General features: G+C 37.5%; 1 protein-coding gene across 1 annotated transcript; it reads left to right on the top strand.

Moving 5' to 3' along the window:
• On the top strand, positions 1-27,320 carry LOC132270333 (uncharacterized). The gene is made up of 10 exons (XM_059771513.1): positions 1-243; positions 331-343; positions 3,663-3,796; positions 4,615-4,680; positions 4,748-4,858; positions 17,015-17,126; positions 18,530-18,661; positions 18,795-18,832; positions 18,929-19,021; positions 27,168-27,320. Exons 1-10 carry the CDS (start codon positions 100-102, stop codon positions 27,303-27,305), a joined length of 981 nt encoding a protein of 326 aa, XP_059627496.1. The 5' UTR covers positions 1-99; the 3' UTR covers positions 27,306-27,320.

Genomic DNA, 27,320 nt, shown 5'->3' with positions numbered 1-27,320 from the left:
GAAAAGTATTTCGTTGTGCTTTAGTATTTACTTCCACACCAATTTTTTTTTTTTTGGTTTTTATGTTAATTTTTTATTTCTTTTTACACAGGAAATTGTATGGCTCAGGATGTTGTAAAGGAAAATTTTAATAAACTTGTTAATGCCCGGTATGTGGAACGCCGCCTAGCTCATGAACCAAACGTCGCACCACCAGATGAAGAAGAAACTTCTGTGAAGAAGAAAGTTTCAAAGGCTGATAAGGTAATTGAGTTACAATCAAGTACATGAGCTGATAACTTCTTCTTTCTTTTCTTCTTCTTTTTTGTTTTATCTTTCTTTTTGGTATAGAAGCAAAAAACTGGTTAGTTATTTATACAATCGTGATTATTGATTTGCTTTGCCCTCACAATTTTTATTTGTTCTCTTTTTATTCATTTTGGGACAGTAGAATTGCTCTTTTATGAAATTGACAAGGTTGGAGTCTAGTCAGTCTTGAGTCTTGACAGCTGTAGAAATTGTTGCAGTATCGCATCAGAATTGAGTGATTGAAAATTGGCTTGTAATGTCGTCTAAGATAATTTTGAGGAAGTTAACATAAATGAATATGGCCATTTCTTTTATTTGCAATGGTTAAGGGATCCTTTTGTAAGCGATGGGCTGGTGGTCTTGGGTACAGTAGAAATATATAAAAAGAAGAGAAATGAGAGAATTGCAGTAAGGCTTAAATGATATGAATTACTCATTCACATCTCTAGTATTTATAAATAAAATGAGCACATGCTCATATTACAAGAAAGGAAACTAAATCAAATCAAAATCAAATCACAACTTATTCTAAAGCATATTCTATGGCATATTCTATAGCATAGTCAAATCTCTGCTATTATGGTAAGTCATACCATAAATCGTGGTATCATAGTCAAGTTGGTGCGTGGATATCTGAAACGCTTAACTTGAACAATGCATTCTCAAACACAATCTTGCTTACGCCCTTTGTAAGAATGTCTGCAAGCTGCTGAGAGCTTGTGACAAATGGAGTGCAAATTTGACCAGAGATGATCTTCTCTCGAATGAAGTGACGGTCCACCTCTATATGCTTAATCATGTCATGCTGAACGGGATTTGCTGCTATGCTAATGGTAGACTTGTTGTCGCAGTAGAGTGAGAATGGAAGAGACACTGGAAGGCACAAGTCTGTCATCAAGGTTTTCAGCCAAAGTAACTCACCTACCCCATGAGTCATCGCCCTATACTCTGCCTCTGCACTAAACCGAGAGACAACATCCTGCTTCTTATTGCGCCAAGTAACCAAGTTACCACCAATAGTGGTACAATAACCTGAAGTAGACCTCCTATCTGAAATTGATCCTGCATAATCAGCATCTGTCCAAGCCTCAACATGTAAGTGACTATGATTGGCAAATAAAATACCACGGCCTGAACACCCTTTTAAGTAGTGAAGGATCCGAATAGTTGAATCAAGGTGTGGGGCACGAGGAGAGTGCATGAATCGACTCACGACACTCACGGCAGAAGCAATGTCAGATGAGCTTCCCCACAAGTCGTTGATACTGACCAATATCTGACAACAACTCCCCCTCAGAATCAGCCAACCGATGATTCTGCTCAATCGGAGTATCAGTAGGACGAGCGCCAAGCTAACCAGAAGTAGAAAACAAGTCAAGAACATACTTGCTTTGAGAGATGAAAATGCCAGTCTTAGAGCGAGCCACCTCAATGCCCAAGAAGTACCGTAGGGGACCAAGATCCTTAATCTCAAACTGACAGCCAAGATAGCTCTTAACCTCATTAATTCCGGTAGTATCATTGCCGGTAAGAATAATATCATCGACATACACAATGAGAGCAACTGTCTTACCGCCTGAATGACGTAAAAACAAGGTATGATCAGCTGCACTTTGATGGAAACCAAACTTGAGCATAGCAGTGCCAAAGCGATCAGCCCAAGCTCGAGGAGACTGCTTGAGGCCATATAGAGAACGACGAAGACGACATACCATACTAGAATGAGCAGGAGAACGAAAGCTCGGAGGAGGAATCATGTACACCTCCTTCTGCAAATCACCATTAAGAAAGGCATTCTTGACATCTAACTGAAATAGAGGCCAAGATCGAATTGCAGCAACGGAAAATAATACACGGATGGTATTCATCTTGGCAACAGGGTTAAAAGTCTCCTGATAATCTATGCCATAAGTCTGAGCATATTAACAATATAATAATGAGGGTAGATAAGTAAATTCACATAAATTCTCACATAGGGTGGTCTTTGCAAAAAAAGGCAAACCTTCAATTTATTTGCAATTAGGCCAAACCTTAGTAGAGTTTATTGTAGTTACCCTAATTATATTGAGCGAAAACATAAACTCATTTGGATTGAAAAGTTCTGATTACCAAATGTTGTGAAGTTTATAATTGTTACTTTGTTTGAACACCAATGGTCTCTTCAAAGTTGTATAAGGTGATATGTATGAATTCTATGGATACATCTTAAGATGGTAGTAAAAGGGAAAACATTGATTTCTTTAAGTGCCCACTCTCCTCCCCCCTAAAATAGAAACTTTTAGAAGGAAGATTCTTGAGCTTGGAAGTAAACAGAAGCTTTCTTCTCAGTGAAATCCTTTTTATGTTTTTATTTCAGTATCTGATTTACCCCGGTTCATCCATTTGTGTAAAGCTTTGTATGGGTTGTTGTGGGTGCAATTTTTTACACCCGAACACCTAAAGAGATCGACTACGGAGAGCACACAGAAAAAATCAAAAAGGGAGCAAGCAAATCTTTGAGATAGTAGTAATATTATGAGTTTCATGAGCTTCACCTTTGTTCAGGCTATATTTATAAGTGTTTTTTGCTTAGGAATTTACATGGAGCCGTTTCTTGGCTTTTATTCCCAAACGTGGGTAATTTATGCCTGCAGATCGTGCATTCGACATTATTGCGGGCGTTATGGAGTTTGGGCCTTGTCAAAATTGGGCCTGTTCATTCTGCCTTTGTTTTAAGTAGGCCTTCCTTCGCTGAGCTTATGTTTGATTATGGGCTTCTAGTTTTTTTAACTTTGTTGTGGGCTGCCTTTTGTTGCCACGTGTTGTTTTGCGATTGGTGTGATTTTTTTCCCTCCACAATTGTACTCTTGGAGAGGTTCTGCTTTAGTTTATCTTTGTCAGCGCAACTGTGTTACCAAATGACAAATAATGAGTCTCATCACGAGAATATCAACCATTTGTTTTGCCATTGTTCTTTTGATCGGTCAACGTAAAATTCGTTGTCTGTTTTGTCAGTGTAGATTTTGGGTTTTTAAAGAAGGTATCAGAGGCCTTCCTCTGTAGTTTGGATAATTCTTTCTCTTGATGAATATGTCTTCTTTGCAAGATGATACTTTTCTTGTGAGTTTAGCTTGAAAGATGCAGAATATGGATTATTCAAGGGCTATTTTCCTGGTCCTTGGTGAAGACGTTCAATATTAATATTCTGTAATTGTCGTCTATTTTAAAATAGTCCAAGGAACTTCTAAATTTTGTGTAGGATTGATGATTTCCCCCTTTCCACCCAGTGCGGAATATAAGAACCTAGAAAAGAATTTCGTTGTGCTTTAGTATTTACTTCCACACCAATTTTTTTTTTTAGTTTTTATGTTAATTTTTTATTTCTTTTTACACAGGAAATTGTACGGCTCAGGATGCTGTGAAGGAAAATTTTAATAAACTTGTTAATGCCCAGTATGTGGAATGCTGCCCAGCTCATGGACCAAACGTCGCACCACCAGATGAAGAAGAAACTTCTGTGAAGAAGAAAGTTTGAAAGGCTGATATGGTAATTGATTTACAATCAAGTACATTAGCTGATAACTTCTTTCTTTTCTTCTTCTTTTCTGTTTTATTTTTCTTTTTGGTATAGAAGCAAAAAACTAGTTAGTTATTTATACAATCGTGATTCGTGATTATTGATTTGCTTTGCCCTCACAATTTTTATTTGTTCTCTTTTTATTCATTTTGGGACAGTAGAATTGCTTTTTTATGAAATTGACAAGGTTGGAGTCTAGTCAATCTTGATACTTGACAGCTGTAAAAATTGTTGCAGTATTGCATCAGAATTGAGTGATTGAAAATTGACTTGTCAATGTCATCTAAGATAATTTTGAGGAAGTTAACATAAATGAATATGGCCATTTCTTTTATTTGCAATGGTTAAGGGATCCTTCTGTGAGCGATGGGTTGGTGGTCTTGGGTACAAAACAACCCCACATCCTGGGCCTATGGATGTCACTTTTTCTTTTTAAGTTTTGCGGTAAAGAAAATCAGTAAATTATGATCCTTTTTTCTTTTTAGATTGGACTCATCTTTTCTTTTTTTTTTTTTTTTTTTTTTTTTTTTTTTTTTTAAATATATTTGATTCATAGCTTATTGAAAATGCTCCATGTACCTCTTGTTGTTGATAAGTTTGAATCATTTAAATTTTGAATTTTTTGATACTTATAAAAAAAAAAAAAAAAAAAATCTAATCTTTTGATTTACACATGGATACAGATGGCAGAAGAATCAAAGACTTTAGAGGAACAAGCTTTATCTGAAGCAGTTCCTATGGAATCACAAATATTTTTAGTTCAAACATAGAATGAGATTGATGTTGATGAAGAAAATAGCAAAGAACACCCCACTAGTGTGCCAGTTGGGGAGAAGGTTGTTGTGTGATTTCTATTTGAATTTACTTGGTTCAATTATGTGCTTATAACTTCTCATTTTATAGCGCAAGCAGGGCGATTTAGAGTCAGATGCAATAGATGGGGCTGAAAAAACAAAGAAAGAAGTTCTTTGGCGACCCAATTTTGAAGAATTTATGCGGCGCCTTAGGCATAAGGTTGGTTCTCCCATTGATTGTCAAACTTTTATCTGTACAAGAAAAAAAAATGAGAGTATTATTTTTCATGATAAAGTTTCTATACTTTGACCAGAACGTAAACAGTTGATTTCCACATAAATGTTGTCTTATTTTAGTGATCAATAAAATATAATATATCAACAATTGTGTTGAGTCTTTCCTTAAAGATGTTCACCATGCGTTACTTTCAAATTTCTTGTATTGGGCAATACTTATCAATTTTTTATTTTTTATTTTATTTTATTATTATTATTACTTTTGTATTGGGCAATATATTGATTCTAAGGAAATTTAATCATATAAAGTTAAAAGGTTTTGTCAAAATAGAAATAGAAATTTGACAGAAAGTTTTGGCTTCGTTTGCTACAATGGAATTCATTCAGGGAAAGAAGTGATGGAAAATCCAACAGAACAATTAAAGTACAAAAAATTCATCCCTCTGGAGATATGAGAAGGTTGATATGATTTTGGAGGCTTGTTGGTTAGTGGTTATGAAGGTACACCTTGGACAGAGTAGTCTGCGGAGGAGGATAGTGCCTGGAAAGTATACCAGAGGAGAGTGGGTCTCAGATGTTAGGCTCGCATGGGTCGGTCTGTGGAAAGGGATAAGAAAGTGTTGGGAAGGGATAAAAATAGGGTCTAGAGTAGTTTTGGGCACATTGTACAATGTGGCAGACGAACAGATGTTGTGATTTTATTGTACAATGTGGCAGACGAACAGATGGTGCGGTTTTTGGTTTGAGGATATGGCTGTCAGTAATGTATTTTCGGATATCTGGCATTGTAGTTAAGAAGAATGCACTTTATGGCTAGTCATACTAGTATTTATGACAAAATGGGTGGTATGGAATCTTGTTTCACTAGGCCTGTTTAGGGCTGGTAATACAGGTGTTGGATTCATTTTTTTGACTAGTTGATTGAGATCAATATACTAGGGAGGCAGGGCTATAGGAAGGTTAGTTTGAGATGTAATGCTTCTAAATATCTTAGGTGTTACCTGGAGGCTGGAACTGAAGCTCCTTTTCCTAGGAAAAGGTACTTAGAGCACTGAAGTACGTTCTAAGGTTGTTTTCTTTACTTAAATAACTGCTTATAGAAAATCTTGACCATTGGTAGTCTGGTGCTAAGGGGGAAGATGTCCTCAAATTGTTATTGCATGTATAAAAGAATAGAGTAACAGTTGGTCATCTTCTGGTGTGCTATGTTGTTTCTTGGGATAAGCGGAATCTGATTTTGTTCTTATTTGTGGGTTCCTTGAGGATGGGTTGTTGAATCATGGGGATGCTGGCAGAGAGGTTGCCTGAGTGGCAGTCTGACATGAAAGGTGGCTCCATTTTACCCCAGAAGGTGTCTTCTGAAGGTCGCTTATTATGGGTTTTTGAGTTCCTCTTTTTTGACTGCTTTTAGTTGGGGTGTGTAAATTCTAAGTTGATTCCTTCATCGAGTTTTTGGTTGCTTTGATTTTTGAGTAGCAGTTTGGGGGCTTTAGCCTATAGTAGCTTTGTAGTCTTTATTGTCATTGTCCTGTTTACTTCCTGAATTCTCGGGTTGTGCCTTTTTCTTTTGTAATTATTATTATTTTTTTACTTTTTTATAAGACGGAAGGTTGGGGATTCTAGGATTGAGTTTGTGTGATGGATTAAAAATAAGGTCTTGATCCTTTTATAGAAATCTCCGTTTTCAGCAGTTGTGGACTTTTGAGGGAAACAATTTACATTTAATACTCTGGGATGACTTATGCTGTTCATGTATACATAGATTACAGTATGTTATATATCATTATATTTTCTATTGTTTGAACTTCTTTTTTTTTTTTTTTTTTTTTTGAAAGAATCACATCTTTCCCCCACCTTTTTTAAACTAGTCCTTCTGTGTGTAAAACTTTGGCAAAATAATATTATTTCTAGTCATTTCACACCATTTCAGGACAAACTCGAAGTGTTGATCATAATGCTCAATTATTTATTAGCCACAATATCTTTGAATTACAGTAATCACTTTTGCAAGTCAACTTAGCATCTAACAACAACAACCAAGTCTTTTTCCCAACTACTTGGGGTCGGTTACATAAATCATATGTTTCCATTCAACTTAGGATCTACGGTCCCCAAAATACTCCAAGTAAATCCATCTCCGTTCAACGAAACTTAGGCGTAAAACTGTGCATGTCTCACAAAGTCAATAGATTGTTCGTCCTTGTCAGAAGTCCTTTGGCTTAATTACTCGATAGAACACTGTTGACTTTAAGAGATAATCAAATCAAATAGTAAAGTATAAGAAGAAAAAGAGAAGAAAGAGGATTGGAGAAAAAGAGAGAGAGATAGGGAAAGAGAGAAAGAATGAAAGAATATTTTCATCCTTCCACCACATTATATTTATAATAACAAGTTTCAAAAAATTACACATAAGCCCCTGATAACACTCCCCCTCAAGCTGGTGCAAAGATATCTATCATGCTCAGCTTGACTAACAGATTTTGTAAGCAAGTCTTGCTCGCACCCTTAGTCAAAACATCAGCAACCTGATCACGTGTGTTGACGTATGGAGTACAAATCAGCCCAAGACGAAGCTTTTCCTTGATAAAGTGTCAATTGACTTCAATGTGCTTTGTCCTGTCATGTTGAACTGGATTATGGGCAATGCTAATAGCAGCCTTGTTGTCACAATACAACTTCATTGACTCGCGAATAGGATAACCCAACTCATCCAACATTGTTCATAGGCATAACAACTCATAAAATCCATGTGCCATGGATCTGAAGTCAGCCTCTGCACTAGATCTGGCTACTACAGATTACCTCCAACAAATGTGCAATATCCTGAAGTAGATTGTCGATTTGTCACAGACCCTGCCCAATCAGCATCAGTATAGGCTTCAACATGCAAGTGGCCATGATAGCCAAACAATATCCCCTTACCAAGTGAATCCTTGAGGTAAGGAAGAATATGATGACCTACCTCAAGGTGAGGTGTACGTGGAGCATGCATATACTACCTAATCACACTAACAACGTAGGCAATAACTGGGCGCGTGAGAGATTGGTAAATCAATCTCCCAACCAATCGCTGAAATCTCCCCACATCGTCTAATGGGTCTCCATTTACATCATTAAGCCTATGGTTCTGCTCAATGGGAATATCAATAGGTCTAGCTCCAAGCCTAACTATTTCAGCCAACAAATCTAGTACATACTTCTGTTGAGAAATGAACACCCCTTTCTTCGATCTGCATATCTCGATGCCAAGAAAGTATCCCAATGATCCGAGGTCTTTAGCCTTGAACTGTATCCCCAAGAATGACTTCATTTGATGAATCTCTTCTGGATCATTTCCAGTGATAACAATATCATCAACATATACAATAAGGGCAGTGGTGTAGCCCTGGTGCTTCTTGACGAAGAGAGTATGATCTGCCTAACTCTGTGTATACCCTACTCTTTTCACAGCAGTGCTGAACCTCTCAAACCAAGCACGTGGTGACTGCTTTAACCTATACAAGGCTTTATTTAGCTTGCACATTAAATTCTGACCATTGGCAAGCTTAAACCGTAGTGGCGATTCGCTTGTTTGGGTGCCTTCTACTCAGGGAAGGTTTAAAGTGACGTCATTTTTCCAGTGCCTCGCAGACTTTACAGGGATTACGTTTTTATGGAAATCAGTGTGGAGATCTAAAGTGCCACTAAAAGTGACCTTCTTTCCCTAGGCAATGGTGTAGGGCAAGATTTTGACGATTGACAACTTAAGGAGGTGTGGCAAATAATAGTTAACTGGTGCTGTATGTGCAAATGTAATGGAGAATCGGTAGATCATCTTCTTTTGCACTGTCCAGTGGCTTTTAATTGTTGGTGTCTGTTGTTAGGCATGTTTGGGGTGTCGTGGGTGATACCTAGATCCACAAGAGGACTGATTGAGGCTTAGAGAGGATGCTTTGTGGGAGGACATGCTTATGGTTTTTGGAGGATGGCACCGTTGTGCTTATGGTGGTGTCTGTGGAGGGAGAGGAATAAAATATCCTTTGAAGGAGAGGAGTTCTCATTTGTGGTCCTTAAGTAAACTTTTATTACTTTTTTATGTTTTTGGGGTTCTGGAAGGCATTGTTCCTTCCTGGAGGAGACAATTGATTTTATTTCTTCTTTGGGTCCATAGGATTCTTTTGTTACTCATGGGACGCGTTGCCCTTTTGAACGTTTTTTATTGAATTTGCTTAATTAACAACCCCCCCCCCCCCCCCCCCCCCCCAAAAAAAAAAAAAAAAGGTAGCTTAAAGAAGAAGCTTAAACCTTAGTGGCATAGTCATATACACCTCTTCCTCCAAGTCACTGTGAAGGAAAGCATTCTTTACATCTAGTTGATGTAAAGGCCAATTCGAATTAACTGCCAAAGAAAGGACACGTATAGAGTTCATCTTGGCAACTGGAGTAAATGTTTCCAAATAATCAATCCCATAGGTTTGAGTGAAGCCTTTTGCAACTATCCGAGCTTTTTATCTCTCAATTGTTCCATCTGCATGATACTTTATTGTGTAGACACATTTGCAGCCTACTGGTTTCTTACCCCTAGCTAATGGAACAATATCCCAAGTACCATTCTTCTCAAGGGCCTTCATCTCTGCAAGCATGGCTTCCTTCTGAGAGCATCTGAAACACTAGAAGGAACAAATACAGAGGAGATACACGAAGTGAAAGCATGATATGTTGGAGATAAGGCATCGTACGATACAAACTAAGATACAGGATGTTTTGTACAACTACGAACATCCCTAACGATAGGCAATAGGGACATCAAGATCAACAGGAATACTATTGGGAAAAGAATCCGGAGTATCAATGTCAACTGAGGAATTACTTGGATTGAGGGAGACTTCTTGGTCCTGGGGTGAGTCAATGACTTGTTTTGCCCTCCTAGTGTAGACAATTGGTTGCTTTCCATGCTGCAAATCATTAGTGCTAGAAGGACCAGACATAAGCACCTCAGTAACAAGCTCCCCCTAAATGGGAACAAGCAAAGGAATGGGGCATTCCCTCTGAATGGATAACGGATTCTCTACCTGTGTAGTAGTCGGTAGAGAATCCCGAACAGTGGAAAAAAAAGGAATAGACTCAAAGAATGTAACATCAATGGAGATAAAGCTACGACGAGTGGTAGGGTTATAACACCGATACCCTTTCTGAGTGGCGAAGTATCCAATAAATACACATTGGATTGCCTTAGGGTCCATATTGTCCTTGCAATGATGAATGTGAACATACCAAACACAACCAAACACTTTTGGAGGGACAGTGAACAAGGCAGTGTGATGATGTAAGACAGAGAAGGGGGATTGATAGCCAAGAACCTTAAAAAGCATGCGATTGGTAAGGTATGTAGCTGTTAAGGTTACATTAGCCCAATAAATTTTAGGCACTCCCATCCCAATTAGAAGAGAACGGGTCACCTCCGTAATATGATGGTGTTTTCTTTCATCTATACCATTCTATTGTGGTGTATCGACACAGGAGGTTTGATGGATAATCCCGTTATCTGCAAAAAAGGAGGCAAGACATAAACTCTCCTCCATTATCAGATTGAAGGATTTTGAGGGGACAACTAAACTGAGTACATATCATCTTTTGTAAGGTTTTAAAAATGGAATGAATTTCATCTTTGCTTTTCATAAGATAAAGCCAAGTATATCGACTAAAGTCATCAACAAACACAACAAAGTAACGAAAACCAAGTAACAAAGTAGTAGATTCAAGACCCCACACATCAGAATGAACAAGCTGCAAAGGAGCTGTACTTTTATTAATACTAGTAGGATAAGAAACACGACATTGTTTGGCAAGAACGTTTGTTTCACAATTTAACTCAAAAGATTCAACAGAAGCAAACTAGGGAAGCACATACTTCAAAACATGAAGAGGTAAATGACCTAGTCTATTATGCATCGCATTAACAAGTCTTTATTGACATTACTATTCCTAACACTGGATTGATTTGCAATATAATAAGAAGTTGGCCTCGCGTTCAGCAAATTCAAGCCATTGTCCTTACGTCCACTTCCAATCGTCTTCCCTGTATCCAAGTCTTGAAACACACAGTGAGATGGAAAAAATGTTACACTACAATTCAAGCCTTTTGTAATGTGATTGATAGAAAAAAGGTTATTGGTAAACTTTGGGACATGAAGAATAGAAGATAAGGTAAGATTAGGAGAGGCAGAAACAATGCCCTACCTCGCAATGGAGGTGAAGGTGCCATCAGCCACTCTAACCTTATCCTTACCAAAACATAAACTGTACGAAGAAAAATCAGATGCCATACCAGTCATGTGATCAATGGCGTCTGAATCAATGATCCAGGGTGGCCCACCAGATAATGTGGAAACCTGATGCGCTAAATGAGAGGTACCTGTCCGAGTTAAGTTAGAGGTGGAAATGGAGGCATTTTGAGCTAGTAAATGTTGAAAAGCATCAAGTTTAGCCCTAGACAAAGAACTCGGTGGCCCTAAGGAGGCATGACTAGTAGAAGTAGTCTCACGCTCTGCAGTATATGCCGTAGATGACCCCCTAAATAGACCAGGCCTTGGCCTAGCTTTCACATGTGCAGGAGCTAGAGTAGGGCGACCGTGTAGATTCCAGCATGTTTCCCTAGTGTGGCGCGTACAACCACAGTGATCACACCTCAACTTGCTCTTGTCATCCTGCTTCCCTCCTTTTGGAGGATTGGGCTTGTTCCATTGTTGTGTGGTAAGAGCAGACCTCTCAGATAATGGTACTTCTAACTCAGGCTTTGTGTATACAGGTGCAGACATAGCCTTCATTCTACTCTCCTCAGCCTGGATATATGAAAACGCATCTCTAACAGAAGTAGGGGCTGGATACCTGCCTAACACTTGTACCTTGGCATACTCATATCTCGGATGTGGACCACCCAAGAACTCATAGATTCGATTCTTTTCTACCATAGCACGAAATGCTTTAACATCACCTTCATACACAGGTATGTAGTTTTGGTAGTGATCTAACTCTTCCCATTTACCACATATAGTGTGGTACTCCCTCTATCCCAATTTAGATGTCACTTTTGGGGAGTAGGAATTTTTAAGGGAACATGTGGGACATGCCTTGTCTCCTTGGAAAATTATTCATTTGCCCTTATATTCAAGTTTGAAATTTTAAACTTCAAGGACATATATGGAAAGATGTAAAATTTATTATTTGGAAAAGGAAAGTGGACAACTATTTTGGGACAGACCAAAAAGGAAAGCATGACATCTTTTTTGGGATAGAGGGAGTAATATGTAGCAAGAGTTTGGTCTTCCTGCTTGAATCTTGATATCTGTTGTTGGAGTTCTTACAGTTTTGCAAAATTACCAACCGAGGAATACATCTCTTCTATAGCCTGCCATAGCTCTTTAGCTGTTTTCACAAATAGAAACTTTACTGATCTGTGGCTGCACTGATTGCAACAATCACGTCATAACTAGTGCATTATTTTCACTCCACTCTTTGAATTCAGGATCACTCTTGGAGGGATACGTAACAGTCCCTTCAATATGGTCGATCATCTTACGACCAGTGATATGCATACGAGTAGATTGAGCCCACTTCATATAATTCGTCTCATCCAGGCTAACAGTCGTAATACTAGGCCTGTATGGTGATCACCACTACCTCCCAATATTCGAGAAATCATTAAACGCATCTTTTATTGCCCTTATTCATAAGAAGGGCGGCGCTTATGATATTAAGGACTTTCGACCAATAAACTTAGTGGGATGCATATATAATCTGATTGCTAAGGTTCTTATTCTTAGGATGAAAAATGTATTGGATGGAGTTATTTTGGAGTCCCAGAATGCTTTTGTTGGAGGACGGTAGATCTTGGATTCTGTTCTGATAGCAGGGGAATGTGTTGACTCCAGGTTAAAGACTGGTCCCTGGCGTCTTAAGCAAACTTGACATTGAGAAAGCTTATGATTACGTCAATTGGAAGTTCCTTCTTTACTTGCTTTAGAGGATGGGGTTTGGAGATAGGTGGAGGAAATGGATCGAAACATGCATTTCGTCCGTCATGTTCTCTGTTCTAGTGAACGGATCTCCTACTGGCTTCTTTGCGAGCTCTCGAGTTTTGAGACAGGGAGACCTGTTGTCGTCTTTTTTATTCCTTATAGTTATGGAGGGTTTGAGCAGACTAATAAGGAGAGTGAAGGATCTGGGTTATATTAAAGGGTTCAGAGTTGGTAGAGATGTAGCTCATCAGATGGAGATCTTCCCATCGGTTGTTTGCAGATGATACCTTGGTTTTTTGTGACGCTGATGTGTCTAAACTTAGATATTTGAGATGCATTCTGGTGTGTTTCCAGGCGGTCTATGGGCTAAAGATCAATGTTGGTAAGAGTGTACTTGTCCCTGTAGGGGATGTTCCAGATATTTCCTTCTTAGTTGCAGTTCTTGGGTGTGGGGTGGGTGTTTTTCCCCTTTTTTATTTGGGATTGCCTTTGGGGGTTTCCTCCATGAGGGTGGGGAGTCAGGACCCAGTGATCAATAGGTTTGAGAAGAGATTGGCAGGATGGAAGAAGTAATATTTGTCAAAGGGGTGGAAGGTCACTCTTATTAAGAGTACTCTCTCGTCCCTACTCACTTATTTCTTATCTTTGTTTCAAATCCCATGCTCTATCGCTGGAAGGATTGAAAAATTTCAAAGGGACTTTCTATTGGGTGGAAGGGGAGAGGAGTCCAAGTATCATCTTGTTAAGTGGGAGTAAGTTTGCAAACCCTTGTAGTTAAGCGGTTTAGGCATCAGAAAACTGGTTCTTTTTAATAGAGCTTTATTAGGAAAGTGGTTGTGGAGATTTGGTAGGGAACGACATCGCCATTGGAGAAGGGTTGTCTCGTGTCTTTTTGGGGAGGAGAGTGGTGGCTAGTCCTCCCGTCCAGTCTTTGTTGCGGGGGGTGTAGGCATATGGAAATTCATTTGGAAGGGTTGGGATGTCTTTTCCTCTCACATTAGATTCAAAGTTCGTGATGGTAGACGTGTTCGTTTTTGGGAGTATTTATGGTATGGAGATCAGTTGTGTTCTTATTCCTTTCCTAGACTTTATGGCATTGCCGAAAATAAGCACGCTTGCGTAGCTGACTGTTACCGGCTTGATAGCAGCAGGGTTACGTGGGATGTGCGTTTTAGGCGTTCTTTTCAAGATTGGGAGATGAACGGGGTTTGTGTTTTTTTGGATTTGTTGTATCAGCAAAAGGATGTTGGCAAAGGTAGTGATGACATTTTGTGGGTTCCTTCCACCCATGGTAGATTTGGTGTTCAGTCCATGTTCCTTTATTTGTCCAATTTCATTGATCATGACTTCCCATGGAAGATTGTTTGGCGTTCTAAGGCTCCACTTAGAGTCGCTTTATTTGTTTGGACTGCCGTTTGTGGCAAGATTTTGACGTTGGACAATTTGAGGAAGAGAGGCAATACTATTGTTAATTAGTGTTGTCTATGCAAAACAGATGGTGAGTCTATGGATCACATTCTTATGCACTGTCCTGTGGCGTATGATTGTTGGAACCTCATCTTTGGCATTTTTGGCGTACATTGGGTAATGCCCCATTCCTCCATAGGATTGATTAACGCATGGAGAAGATGCCTAGTGAAAAGCCACGCTCGTGACTATTGGAGGATAGTTCCACACTTTGTTTGGTGGTGTATATGGAGAGAGAGAAATAGCAGAAGTTTTGAAGGAAAGGAAACATCTATGGCGACTTTGAAAATGCATATTCTTCGTTCTATTTTTTGTTTTGTGAAAGGAAGCGATTGCTCCTTGACTGTTGATTTAGTTGACCTTTTGGACTCTATTGGTCCTTAGGTTCCACCTTCGTTTTTTGTATTAGGGACGCGTTCCCTTTTGAATGCTTTTCTAATCAAATTTTACTTATCAAAAAAAAAAAAAAAAAAAAAAAAAAAAAAAAAAAAAAAAAACAAACAAAACTTATGGAAGACCCAACTTCTTTTGAAGTCACATGCCAGACATTTTATCAAACAGTTTCTGGGTATTAATCCTCATAAACAAAACCAACAACAAAATACGTAGAGAACCACCTCTCTAACACACAAACTTCAACTAGAAAGATTACCATTTTCTGAGATGCATTTAAAAATGACCACATAGTTACCACACACATCCTAGAAAGCAACAAAGTAGACTATACCAGAATAGCGAACGATGAAGAAAAGGCCGTTGTTGCAGAACCTTACGAACACGAAAAAAAGCAATCGAAACACCAATCGACTTGTGAATCCGCGGTACGTGTGGATATGATTAACACTACTTCCTTGCAAACAAATCCCATCTTGGAATCTCTTCAAAACCATTCACACCCACTAGGGTTTACACAAACTTGCCCTAGGGCTGTAACTACACACCTAGAGCTTTACAAACCATGCTTTGATATCATGTTGACTTTTAAGAGATAATCAAATCAAAGAGTAAAGTATAAGAAGAAAAAGAGAAGAAAGAGGATGAGAGAAAAAGAGAGAGAGATGGGGAAAGAGAGAAAGAATGAAAGAATACTTTCATACTTCCAGCACATTATATTTATAATAATAAGTTTCAAAAATTACACATAAGCCCCAACATTATATAAGTAATAGCAAATAAGCCCCTGACAACAAACACTGGCCCTAAAATTTTTGAGCTGTTATATACTTTGGGATTACCAACTATAATTGTATTTAATGTGATAACAACTTATAGCTAGAACTTATGAGGACCTAAAATAGATAAGATAAAGAAATGATGACTTCATTAGGAAGGGAAATGTCAGAATAATATCTCTGTTAAGCAAGTCATTTTAATTACCTTTGGTTCTGGTTCATCAATACTGGGAAAAAGTGAAGTTATAGTGCCCTTGCTTTTTTATTTATCTATTATTATTATTATTATTATTATTATTTTCTTGGGCTAGAAGATAGCTTGAACAATTGCTACCGTGGATACCTTGATTATTATTAGGATTGATTTTTTCTTTTTCCTGTTCTCATAAAATTTTAAAGATCTGGATTGTAGTTGTATAACAAAGTTAGAAAAATGCCTAGAGAAAAAAAAAAAAAAAAATTTAGAATTAATGTGATGCACCAAAAAGAATCCTACACTGATAGATGCACCATTTTTTTCCATTGCCTCGACTATGAGCCATTGCGCCTTTCTTTGCGTCTCTCTACTTTGTATAAAGGCTTCTCTTGGAATCACTTCGCTCCACTTCCTTGAACTGGCTACCAACGCCCAACTTGCACAAGTTTGATTTCAGCCCTGTAGATTCTGTTCGTCATAAGCTTGGTCTGGAATTCCCAAAATAAAAATAGAAAAAGAAAAAAGACAGGTATATGAGTTTTCTGACTTACAGCCTAAATAACATGAGGTTTAAGAGAGACTTTTTATTTTTAGTAGCAGTTTATCTTCCTTCAGATGATGCCATGGAAACAAATTGCTCTGTATGCATAATTACGGCCTCTTAGAAATTGTGCATATGCACAATTGCAGCTTCTTAGAAGTTGTTGCTATTTTGTAGTATTTGAAGTATTTTACTTGACTGTTCACTTTTTGGCAGTGTTATGTTAAGATGTCTAGGTCTGCATATAATCAACTTGCTTCTATGTACGTAGTTGCAGCTTTTTTGCTATGTCCTTTCTCTTTTCTTTTCTTTATTTTGTAGAGGTTTCACAAATGCTAAATGCGTCATTTTTCTATGTTGTGCTGCTAAAATTAGTTGTCTTGCCATCAGCAGGTGGAAAAAGGACCTCTTCCATGATTTATCTGTGGAATTTGGATATTTTTCTGCTTTACTGTCACCTCTCTCTCTCTCTCTCTCTCACACACACACACACACACATGCACCACATATATACTTATGCACACATATGCATATATACTCAAAGGCACATCTGGTCATGTTTTTAGATTATCCCATTTTGCCGCCCTATAAATAGTTTTTCCATTGAATAAATATTCTTATTGAGATATAAAATCTAATTACGCTCCCTGAATAGGATGTGAGTTTTATATCTAACACCACGTTCAATAAATGCTGTCATATTTGATTATGAGATTGATTTTATACCATTACAATGTGCTATGCATAATTTATGTTTATGTTTTAGGCTTGCATTGAAAATGTGAGAACACGGCTTGATGATGGAGCTGGCATTGTTTTAAGTGCAATGCTGGAGGCAACCGGAAATAAAGAGACTAAAGTGAAGATGGAAAATTCAGGTGATCATCTCTCTCCTAATATTGCTTAATTTCTTTAACCTCTAATTTGTGTCCTTTGTGCTAGTACATTTTAAGTAGATGGTTAAGCAGTTTATTTTGTGTTGGAGGATAATTATAGGAGTGATTTAAGTGTTGACAGAATGTTAAAGTTGCTATACTTGGGTAGCAAGTTGTTGCCGTATATGTATTCGACTTTCTGTGTAACTCCTTTATTATAAAATACTTGTAGGGCAAGAAATTTCTATTCTCTAGCTACAAGTCTTCCCTGATTCACCTATGAATAGAGGTGCTGTAAACAATATTAAGAGAGAATATAACAAAAGTGATGTAGCCCTTTGGGCTTTGTGTGTAGTGTTTTTCATGTTTTAATTTCTCTCTTCAATTTTTTTATCTTTCAGCATTTTGTATAATCCAAGATTTGAAATTTAAATTAATTAGTAGAGATGGAAATTGTTACGACAAACCCAGCGAACTTAAACAACAATCACGAAACACGACAGAAAATTAAACACACCACACATACAACATAAAGATTTATACGTTGTTCGGCAAATCCTATGTCCACGGTAGAGATCCGGCTAAAGACTTAAAAGTTTCTGCCCCACTCTCTTTTTGTACGTTTTCAGCGTCTCTCAATTTTACACTCTGCCCTTATATATCGGGTTACAAGAGAGTACTAATTAGGGTCCACGACCACAAGCAAAAATGGGTCAAAAGAATTTCCTTAGGGCCAACCCCCAAAGCTTGGGCCCAGACAAAGCTCATCAACGCGACCCGCCACCAAATTCGGGCCACAAACATAACAGAAATGCACCCTGTTAGCCCACTTCTCTAGCAGCCACCTAGTCTCTATTGAGTTGAGTTTGGGTCTTGGTTGGTTTGAGAATACCCCAACCCTTCCTATGCCAATTATACCCGCGAATATAAAAGTAAGGGCTCCATTGTTTAGTAGCTTCTTCGTGTAGCATGCTTTTGTGTCAATGCACGTTGTATATGAAACAATGAGATTGGTAACATTTTGTGTCTTCTTTTGTATATGATGAATGTTTAAAAAGTGTAGATTGTCATACAACTAAAGTTTACAGAAAAATGGAAGCTTTGGATCATTCTATAATAGGACTTCTTCCCCCACATCCTGCAACAAAGCCTAGAAGCTATATAGCCCAAAGGCATCATTGTGAACGACGCATATAGTAGTGGCATTCATAAAATTTCTCTCTTTTTCTTTCATGCAGTTTCTTTCTCCTAATTAGTTGCCCTAGTAAGTTGTTTTTATTTGCTTATCATATTTTGAAAGGTTAAGATTATGTTGAATATGATAAAAAAGAAAGAAAGCTTGATTCACAGGGGTGTACACCATTTCTCATTTCTTGCTAATTAAGTACTTATACTATGATTTGCAGTTCCCCTGTCCATGGATGCTATTTATGAAGAGGTAATAAAGAGTATAGATGGTCGTACCATGACCTTAGAACTCGTCAGAGTTTCCCTTGTCCAGTTGGGATGCCATCCCCTAGATGAGACATATAGTATTGGTATCGTATTGTCTTCTCTCTCCTAGTGTATTTCTGTCTGAGAAATATTTATGTGGATTAAAATGAGTATGAACCTTAACGAGGTTTTTGCAAATATTTAATTGACATGCACATAGATATATTTCTTGCACAGATTTGAAGAGCATTATCGAACTGGCTCAAAACGAGGAGGTCCCTCTCTTTTTTTTTTGGTCCAAATATGTGGTGAAGTTAACTTCCTCTCTCATTAGTCTAGATAAAAGCCAAACTATTTCTTCCATGCTGCAGGTGGAATCAATAGTGTTGAAAAGATATGGGAGGGAGGCTTACAGGATGTTCAGGTTATTGTCAAAGGCTGGTCACCTACTTGAAACTGATAAGGTAACAAATTATTATTGATAAATTTGCTTGGAGTAAATTCAGAGGTGATCCAGAAATAATCATGTTGGTTGCCATTGTACTTAAAAGAATATATTGACCATTTTTTCCCCTAAGATTGATACAATAAGTGGACGACTTTATTTAATGTTCATTCGGACCATTGGTTGCTTTATTAATTGAAAATGAAATAATCTAGTTTTTTGATATTTTTGTCATACGGCATAAAGTTGGGTGCAAATGTTGGGAATGGTTGTGCCCTTTAAACCAATAACTGAATGTATTCGACATATTTAATTAATAGATGTCTGATTTTATAATTACATGTTTATGTACATATATGATGAATGCTTGTATTGATTGACTCAAGAGTTGAGTCAAGTCTCTTTGACAAATATTAAATGATTTATGTGCATGCACGATGGAGCTAACTAAATGCATAGGAGTTATAAATTTTAGTTTGTCATAAAAGAGTTGGTTCGCACCCTTGAATAATGAGTTGGTCACTGTATTATGATAAGGTGTAATGTGGAAGTATTTATTTGTTGATTATCTCAGAGGTTATAAATAATAGTGCTTGTACACATTAATGTGTAGGACACATTGAACTGGATGGAGAATAAAATCTTGAAATTATGATAGCCGTAGTTAGAGCTTGTGAAGGGAATTTATGTTTAGGATTAGCGAGGAGAAGTGGAAGAAGAAGGAGAAGAAAGAGAAGTCAGAGAACGTAATCTGGTGGTTGTAGGGTTTCTACACCACCTTTCTTATATATATATATATATATTGAGATAAAAAAATTACAATAATGCCCCAAAGTAGACAAGTAAATCACTAAAAACCCCTCTAACTCTAACACTCCCTCTCAAGCTGGAGCATACATATTAAACATGCCCAGTGTGAAACACAACCGCTGAAAGGCACCACGAGCTAATGGCTTTGTAAGAATATCACCCAGATGATTGCTTAAGCAAATATAAGGAGTAACAATCTGTTTCCAGATCAGCAGGTCGCGAATTAATGACAATCAACCTCTATATGCTTGGTACGCTCGTGAAAAAAGGATTGCTAGCAATGTAGATAGCTGCTTGATTATCACAATGCACAAGCATAGGAGAAGAACATCAATAACCATCGATTCACCGGGATCCAGATAATAAAGCTCGTCCTTCTCAGTTCTCATTCCCTGAACCAATCATCTTTTTCGTCCTGAGGTCCTGAAAAACATATGATGTTGGAGAAATGTTATTGAACAATGTAATGTTTTAGTCAATTTGTAACGACCCGTTCATTTGCCTTCCTTTCCTTTTTCCTGAAATATTATGAATGAATTTTTTTCGTTTAATTTTCTTTTCTGAGCTCTATTTCGTATCACTTAGTGTCATCTCGAGTGCTCAGAATTGGTTTCTGAGACTCTTTCATGTGAATTGACAACTTCCTTTGAGGACCGAGTCATTTTCACATTTTTCATTTTTGGACACTATGCGCTATTTCGTTCTTTTCCCTATTCTGTCTTTTCCCCATTTGTCACATTGTTGGCACAACCTCACTTCTCATGCTCGGAGTTGGTTTTTGACTTCACGTGCCTTCATCTTGAGTGGTTTTCTCGAAATACGTATCTTTACTTTTGCAAGAAAGTACTCTGGTTGCTCCCGGTGTCCATAGGGGGCATGGATGTAAAGTTCTTTGAAATTATTTTCTTTTCTTGGGGTGTTTTTCGTAAATATCTTTTGAAGATATTTTATTTCAGGGGTTTTTAAGAAAATATTTTTGGAAGATATTTTCATTTGGGGTCATAAGTGCAGTTTTCACTTTTTGGAGGGGCCATTATGCAATTAATGAAAGTTATTACAAAATGTCTTGTTTTGAGCCTGGATCCTCGTACGGGATTCATTTTCACATTTCGTCGAGTTGTGTACTCTTGGAATTTTCTCCTGGTCGATGTTTTCCAGTTTCAGGGTTTCTGGCCCCGGTTTTCGCCAAACTTGTTTTGGGTATAACTTTCTGCTCGGGACTCAGTTTTTAACTCCGTTTCTTCCGTTATTCATATTTTATCATTTTGAATCTTTTTCGTTCACAAAGTTTTTCCATTTGAGCGTGTCTGCTCAAATTTTACTTTTTCGGACCCGGCGGGGCCCGTTCGAGGCACTTTTTGAGATTTCTATAAAAGGGGGGTGAGATATTTCATTTTTCATCTTCTCCCCTCTTCATGCACGACCTGGAGCTCCCATGGCAGACCAAGGGGTGATACCATCTTCTCTCTCCTCTTTTGGTTCACTTTTCCTTGATGAAAAGTCTTCGGCCTTAACGTTTATTGTTCCCTTCGCCGTGCTCTACTTTTCCCCTTTATTAGAATTCAATTTTGACCATTTCTTGAGTTTTTGAGGTCAAGTTATGATTTTGACGGGGCTTTCATGGGGGTTATGTTCACGGCATTGTCCCCGACAAAACCTAGTAGTTTCGTCGGATTCGGAGCCGTTCCATTTTGGGGCCTTTGGGATTTTCATTTCAAATTGAGGTAGGAGATGTTCTAGGTTTAAATTCTTGTTATATAGCATGCTTGTGATACTTATACTACTTGTTTACATGATTAAATATAAAATCTAGAGATTTTATTATTTATTTTTCTTGTACGGGATCTAATTTTCCCGGTTACTCATGACTTGGTTTAAATATATAGCATGATTTTATATTACCCCTTGATATGCTCATTGTCGTGTATTAAAATTGAAACATTTGAATAAGTATTAAAGATTTTATTTAATATTTATCTTCGGTGAAAGATTAATTCACATGACCTTAACTAGCTTAAAATCAATATGTGTTAGCATACTAAATTAGGCCTTAGCATGCTCTTCAACATAGTTGAATTTGAAAGTAATTGGAGGTGTTTTGAAAATTAGTAATTATTAATTAATTTGATTAATTAATTTGCCCCGAATGCACTATTCACTCCATTCGAATTCCGACTTGATATTCTTGATCTACATGCCATATAGCTTCACATATATTTGATTTAGAATATTCGGTGAGGTTTTGAAACCTTTTATTTAATTAATTTCCTTGTTTAAGATTTAATCCTCATGGTGATATACAACTTTGAATTGAATTGTGGCATGCTAGAAAATTAAGCTTTGGTGTGGTTGTTCACATGTATTAAATTGGGATTAATTGCATGAGAATTGCAACCTTTATTTTATATTTAACTTTAGTGAAAGTTTAATTTACATAGGTGTAACTTGCATGAAATAAGCTTGAAATGTGATATTACATTAGTCCTTGACATGTTCTCTAAGATATGTTAAATTGAGAGCATTTGGTTAAGTTTGAAAAATCTAAAGATTTTAATTAAAAGAATTAATTAAAATCTATTTTGTGGTCCCATTAGCTTAATTAAGGTTTTAACTTGATATTTGTATTGGCCATGACTTGTTTACTAGTATATATTAATTTGGGACAATTAGAAATTGTTTTAGAACCTTGGTAATTAAATTAGTATGATTTAATTAAAGTTCTACTTTGTTGTTCCAACAACCTAATTGAGTTTTAGAATGGATATAGGTGATGACCATACTATGTCCTTTAACATGTATTAAATTGAGGTTATTTGGAATTGAATCGAAATCTAGAGAATTTAATTGTGTTTATCTATTTAAATTCTTTCAATTTGCTCCATGATCTAGTTGTGTTTTAGAAGTGGTTTCTATATTCAAATCATGGACTTAGACTTGTTGTATATTCATTTGGTTATGTTTTGAACATTGGATAACATAGTTACTATGTTTGTACTCATGAGAATATGTTTTTCTTATTAAATATATTGTTGCATTGTGTAATGATTTGCACACTTCATATTTAACATCATTCATGCATAGCGTGTAACGAATCGCACACTGAAGATTCGACATTCGTCACATCATATTAGTTGTGGACTTAGAGCATGTATTGTATAGGTTTTCAAATTTGGTTGTGCTTGGTAAATAGTTGATTATCTTGCATATTCCTGTTGATATATGCGTTGTTGCACAACTTGTTGATTTTGGAAGCTTGGGGATGTCGTTGTTTGACTATGGCTAGGACGTGGTTCTAGTACGGGGGATAGTCTCTCTATATGGTCTAGTGCGCACGTAGGGAGGTTACCCATGGGCTAGTAACCCTAAAGTAACTATGTTGTCGGTTTGATCCGGCGTGACGTCCGAGTATCCACTTTGTTTGATTTCGCATTTCATTTTCAAGTTGATAACTAGATGATGTTGTAACTTGTTGTTTCTTATTTGTCGTTCCATTTTAAGTTATAGGATCTTAACTTTGCGAAATTGTGCTTTATGCGTTGTATTGGAAGTTCCAATGTTGGTTAAATTGCATCGATATTGAAAATCGTGTTTTAACGTTCTAATAAAGCTTAGGATTGATCCTATTGATTCATTTATAACATAGACGTTAGGTGGCATGAACCACTACTGTTATTTTGTGCTTTAGATTCTAAGTTGATGGCTTTGAGAACTTAAACCTTGTTGCATTGTATAACATGCTCTTTTGTTGTTGAATTGCATGGATAATGTGATTCTTGTTAACTTGTATTCAAATATGCTTTTTTCATGTTGTATGGATTACTCTAGACCTAGTTCAATTGTATTGAAAATGCAATTCATGTTAATCTATGCTCAAGCATTCTTCTTGTCGTGTTCTTTGGATTATCCCAACCATGATTCGTTTCATACACGTATGTATATCATGATTCTTGTTGCTTAGACTCTAAGGTAGCTTAGGATGCTCCCTGAGTCTCACTTGGACATAGACGTTAGGTGGCATGAGCCCCTTGAACATGTTTCACCTTAAGGTGATAAATTTGTAAAATGCTAGGTCGATGCATGCTCATCTCCTACGAGTAGCTTTATGTTACTCACCCCTACGATACTAGGGCATATTTCAGGTACGAAGACTTGGTTCGTGAAGCCTAGCATTCCTTGGATGTCGTGTAGCTTTCAAGTTTCCATTTCATGCAAATGTTAGCATGAAATGTCATTTTGTAGACTTATATGTCAAAATATGTATATTTGATTTCATGTATGTAATGTGTACATAAGTGCACTCCTTTCAATGTATTTGACATGTATGAGATGAGGCCGGAGGCCAATAACATGTGTATTGTATTCTATACAACTTTTTAACTTCATGAAATATTATGAAAACCTTGAAAAATCGCAAGTCATTGCTTCACCATGGTTGCATCGGGTGTGGAAATTCTATTTTCATTCTCTCATAGAGTCTTATTAATCTTGTATGAAGTGTGACCAAGGGCCAAATGGTCATTTGACTCCATTTTACATTTTTAGGTTCCATGTTTTCCATTCCAAGTCAATTTTTGCCTTTTTGCCCGTTGGGGGGTCGGATTTTGCATCGGCTATATTTTTAAGCCATGGACCATTGTAGCGCGTCTAAATAGATAAGTTACGTTTGTGTGCATAGTCGTTTCCGGGCAAAACCTTATCATTTGTGTTTTGAGCCTCTTGTGAATTCATTTCGCATTTTTTTTGCATATTCTGATTTAGGGGCATTATGGACCTTTAACATCAGTTTTATTTTCTTCTTTTGACATGGTTGAATAGAAAACATGATTTTAGGGCGGTTTTTGTCTTCGTGTTTTTCCAGAAAATATCGTCTTGGTACCGGAAATCCCTCGTGAAGTTTCAGCTTCCAGTTTTCATTTAGCAGCTTTATGACTCTCTTGTTCAGTTATGATCTAGGGGCATTTTTGGGATTTCACAGTGAGTTTTTTTCGATTGCGTTCGCGTGGTCAGGTAGAAAACTCGATTTTAGGGGGGCTTTCTTCTTCGTGTTTTTCCAGAAAAACTCGTCTTGACCTCCGTTTCAAGCCTTAGTTCTGGGCAGATCAAAAAAAATGTAACAGCAGCCAAGGGCTGCCACCATGCCATGTCTTTGGGCGCCGGCATGCACACCGATGGGCTCACGCATGGGCGCCGTGTGCGCCATGGCCCCTCGTCAGGCCACCACGACGTCAATTCTTCTTTTGTGTGTTTCTCCTTCGTCCAGACTCCGATTCAAGTAATTTTTTTTTTTTAACTTGACTAATTTTTCGCTGTCTTTCCAACGATGTACTCGGTTGCACCTGATTCTTCCTGGATAATTACCAGTTTACCCTTTTGCCTTAAGTGCTCGTTTTTCTTCGTCATGCCGTTTCTCCTTCATCCGGACTCCGAATCATGCGATTCTTGAGTCCATCTTGATTAGTTTTTCATTGTCCTTCCAGCGGTATGCTCAGTGGCACCTGAATCTACAATTTTTAGAAATGACTATTTTGCCCCTGGGGGCTTATTTGTCATATTTTCGATCTTTTGCTTCCGCATCAGTTCTTGTTAAGTTCCACGACCTCATGGAAGGTCACTTTGACTTCTTAGAGTCTTATTTTCTGTTTTCGCTTCCGCATTCGGATCCGTTATCGGATCATTCTTACGGTTCATCACAGGATACGCTGGCCTAAAAATCAGGGTCGTCACACAATTGGTTTACAGAAAGCAAATTAAAAGGAAAATTATGAACATAGAGACTGGAAGACAAATATAACGATTTGGTAGGGTGAAGAACACCTTTTCCAAGGACAGTACGAGAAGAGCCATCAGTCAAAACAATGTGGTGGTTAACAGATTTCAAATCAGAAAAAAGAGATGAATAGATAGCACACTAGACATATTTGAACTCACTCCAGAGTCAATGACCTAAGACGGAGATGACTTGGCCACACATGCAACATTACTTGAAGTGGCTAAGGTAGTAGTGGAAGTGGATGGAAAAGTAGTTTGTAACATTTGAATAAGCTTGCTAAGTTGAGTGGTGAGTGCACCACAAGAACTAGAATAAGAAGCTACATGTTCAGTACCACTACGAGGTTGTGACTGTGAAGTACCATCGATAGCCTGATGAAAATAATCTGGCTTGCCATACTTTGCCCAACAATAAGGTTCAGTATGATTCGTACCACCACAATGATCGCATTTCCTATCTCCGCGTCCACAAGAATGACCACCACCACGAAAACCATGGCTGCCACGACCTCCACGAGAATCACCATTAATAGTACCACAACCCCCACCGGTAAAAACTAAGGCAGAAGACTCTGTGTGAGTTACACTGGAGCTTTGTCCCAAAGAGGACCTTAATAATCGAGAATATGCATTGGCAGCCGTAGGTAACTTTGCACTAGCAAAAATCTGATCTTTAAAGCCACGAAGATCGGAGTCTAAACAGGAGAGCAATGAAGCAATCATAAACTCCTCCCAATGACGCTTCTGTTGCTCCAAGTTAGTAGTAAATGGTTGATGTTGCAATAACTGATCTCACAAATTTTTAAGGCTGCCGCAGTACTCAGACAATGGTTTCCCGGACTGGTTAGTAACGAAAACCTGCTCATACAACTCATAAACCTGAGAAACATTAGATGACGTCAACCCCTTCCAATGTTTTGCAACTTGGCAAATATTGGTGCTTGACTTCAATATGCTGCTCTGTTACCAAGGGAATTTGTGTCTAGGATTAGCGAGGAGAAGCGGAAGGAGGAAGAAAAGAAGGAGAAGTCAGAAAAGCTAATCTGATGGTTGTAGGGTTTCTACACCACCTTTCTTGTATATATATTGAGATGATAAAATTACAATAATGCCTCAAAATAAACAAGTGAAATACTAGAAACCCTCTAACTTTAACAACCATCATTATAATTTCACCCTATTTATGTTATAGTTTAATTACTCTTAAGTCCGAGAGAATATTGGACTTGCATATTAATTAAGTAATTACTTTGATTTTTTCAGAGGACCATTTGTTCCAAATATAATTTCACCCAACGTGTCTGTGTTGTAATTTTTTTGGATTTGTCGTGTCACCGTAACCGTGTCGTGTCATATATGTGTTCCGTATCCGTTTTTGTGCTTCTTAGTATGTATGCATGTATATGTTATGTGTATGCATGCAAGCATGTATATTATTGTCAAATTTTAGGGGTGTGATCGTCAGATATGGTAATAATGTTTTTGTTTGAAATTGTGCAACTTTTTGTTGCTTACTCTTTTTTTTTTTTTTTTTTTTTTTCCCCCGCAATATGTTTGATATTTCATTTCACTTATTTACATTGTAGATTTCAGATACCACATTTGTTGATAAGAAAGATACAGCAAAGACTCTTTACATGCTCTGGAAAGATGATTACCTGCTTATGGAGGTATATAGTATCTCTTTTGTTCATTTGCTTATTTTTTCTGATCAGGTGATATAAACCCTCTAGAAGAAG

Source organism: Cornus florida, unplaced genomic scaffold, assembly GCF_030987335.1.
Source record: "Cornus florida cultivar Cherokee Brave unplaced genomic scaffold, ASM3098733v1 CherokeeBrave_3.0.0_Hap2_Chr08, whole genome shotgun sequence".
NCBI lineage: Eukaryota > Viridiplantae > Streptophyta > Magnoliopsida > Cornales > Cornaceae > Cornus > Cornus florida.
This window is presented reverse-complemented; position numbering and strand designations above follow the sequence as displayed.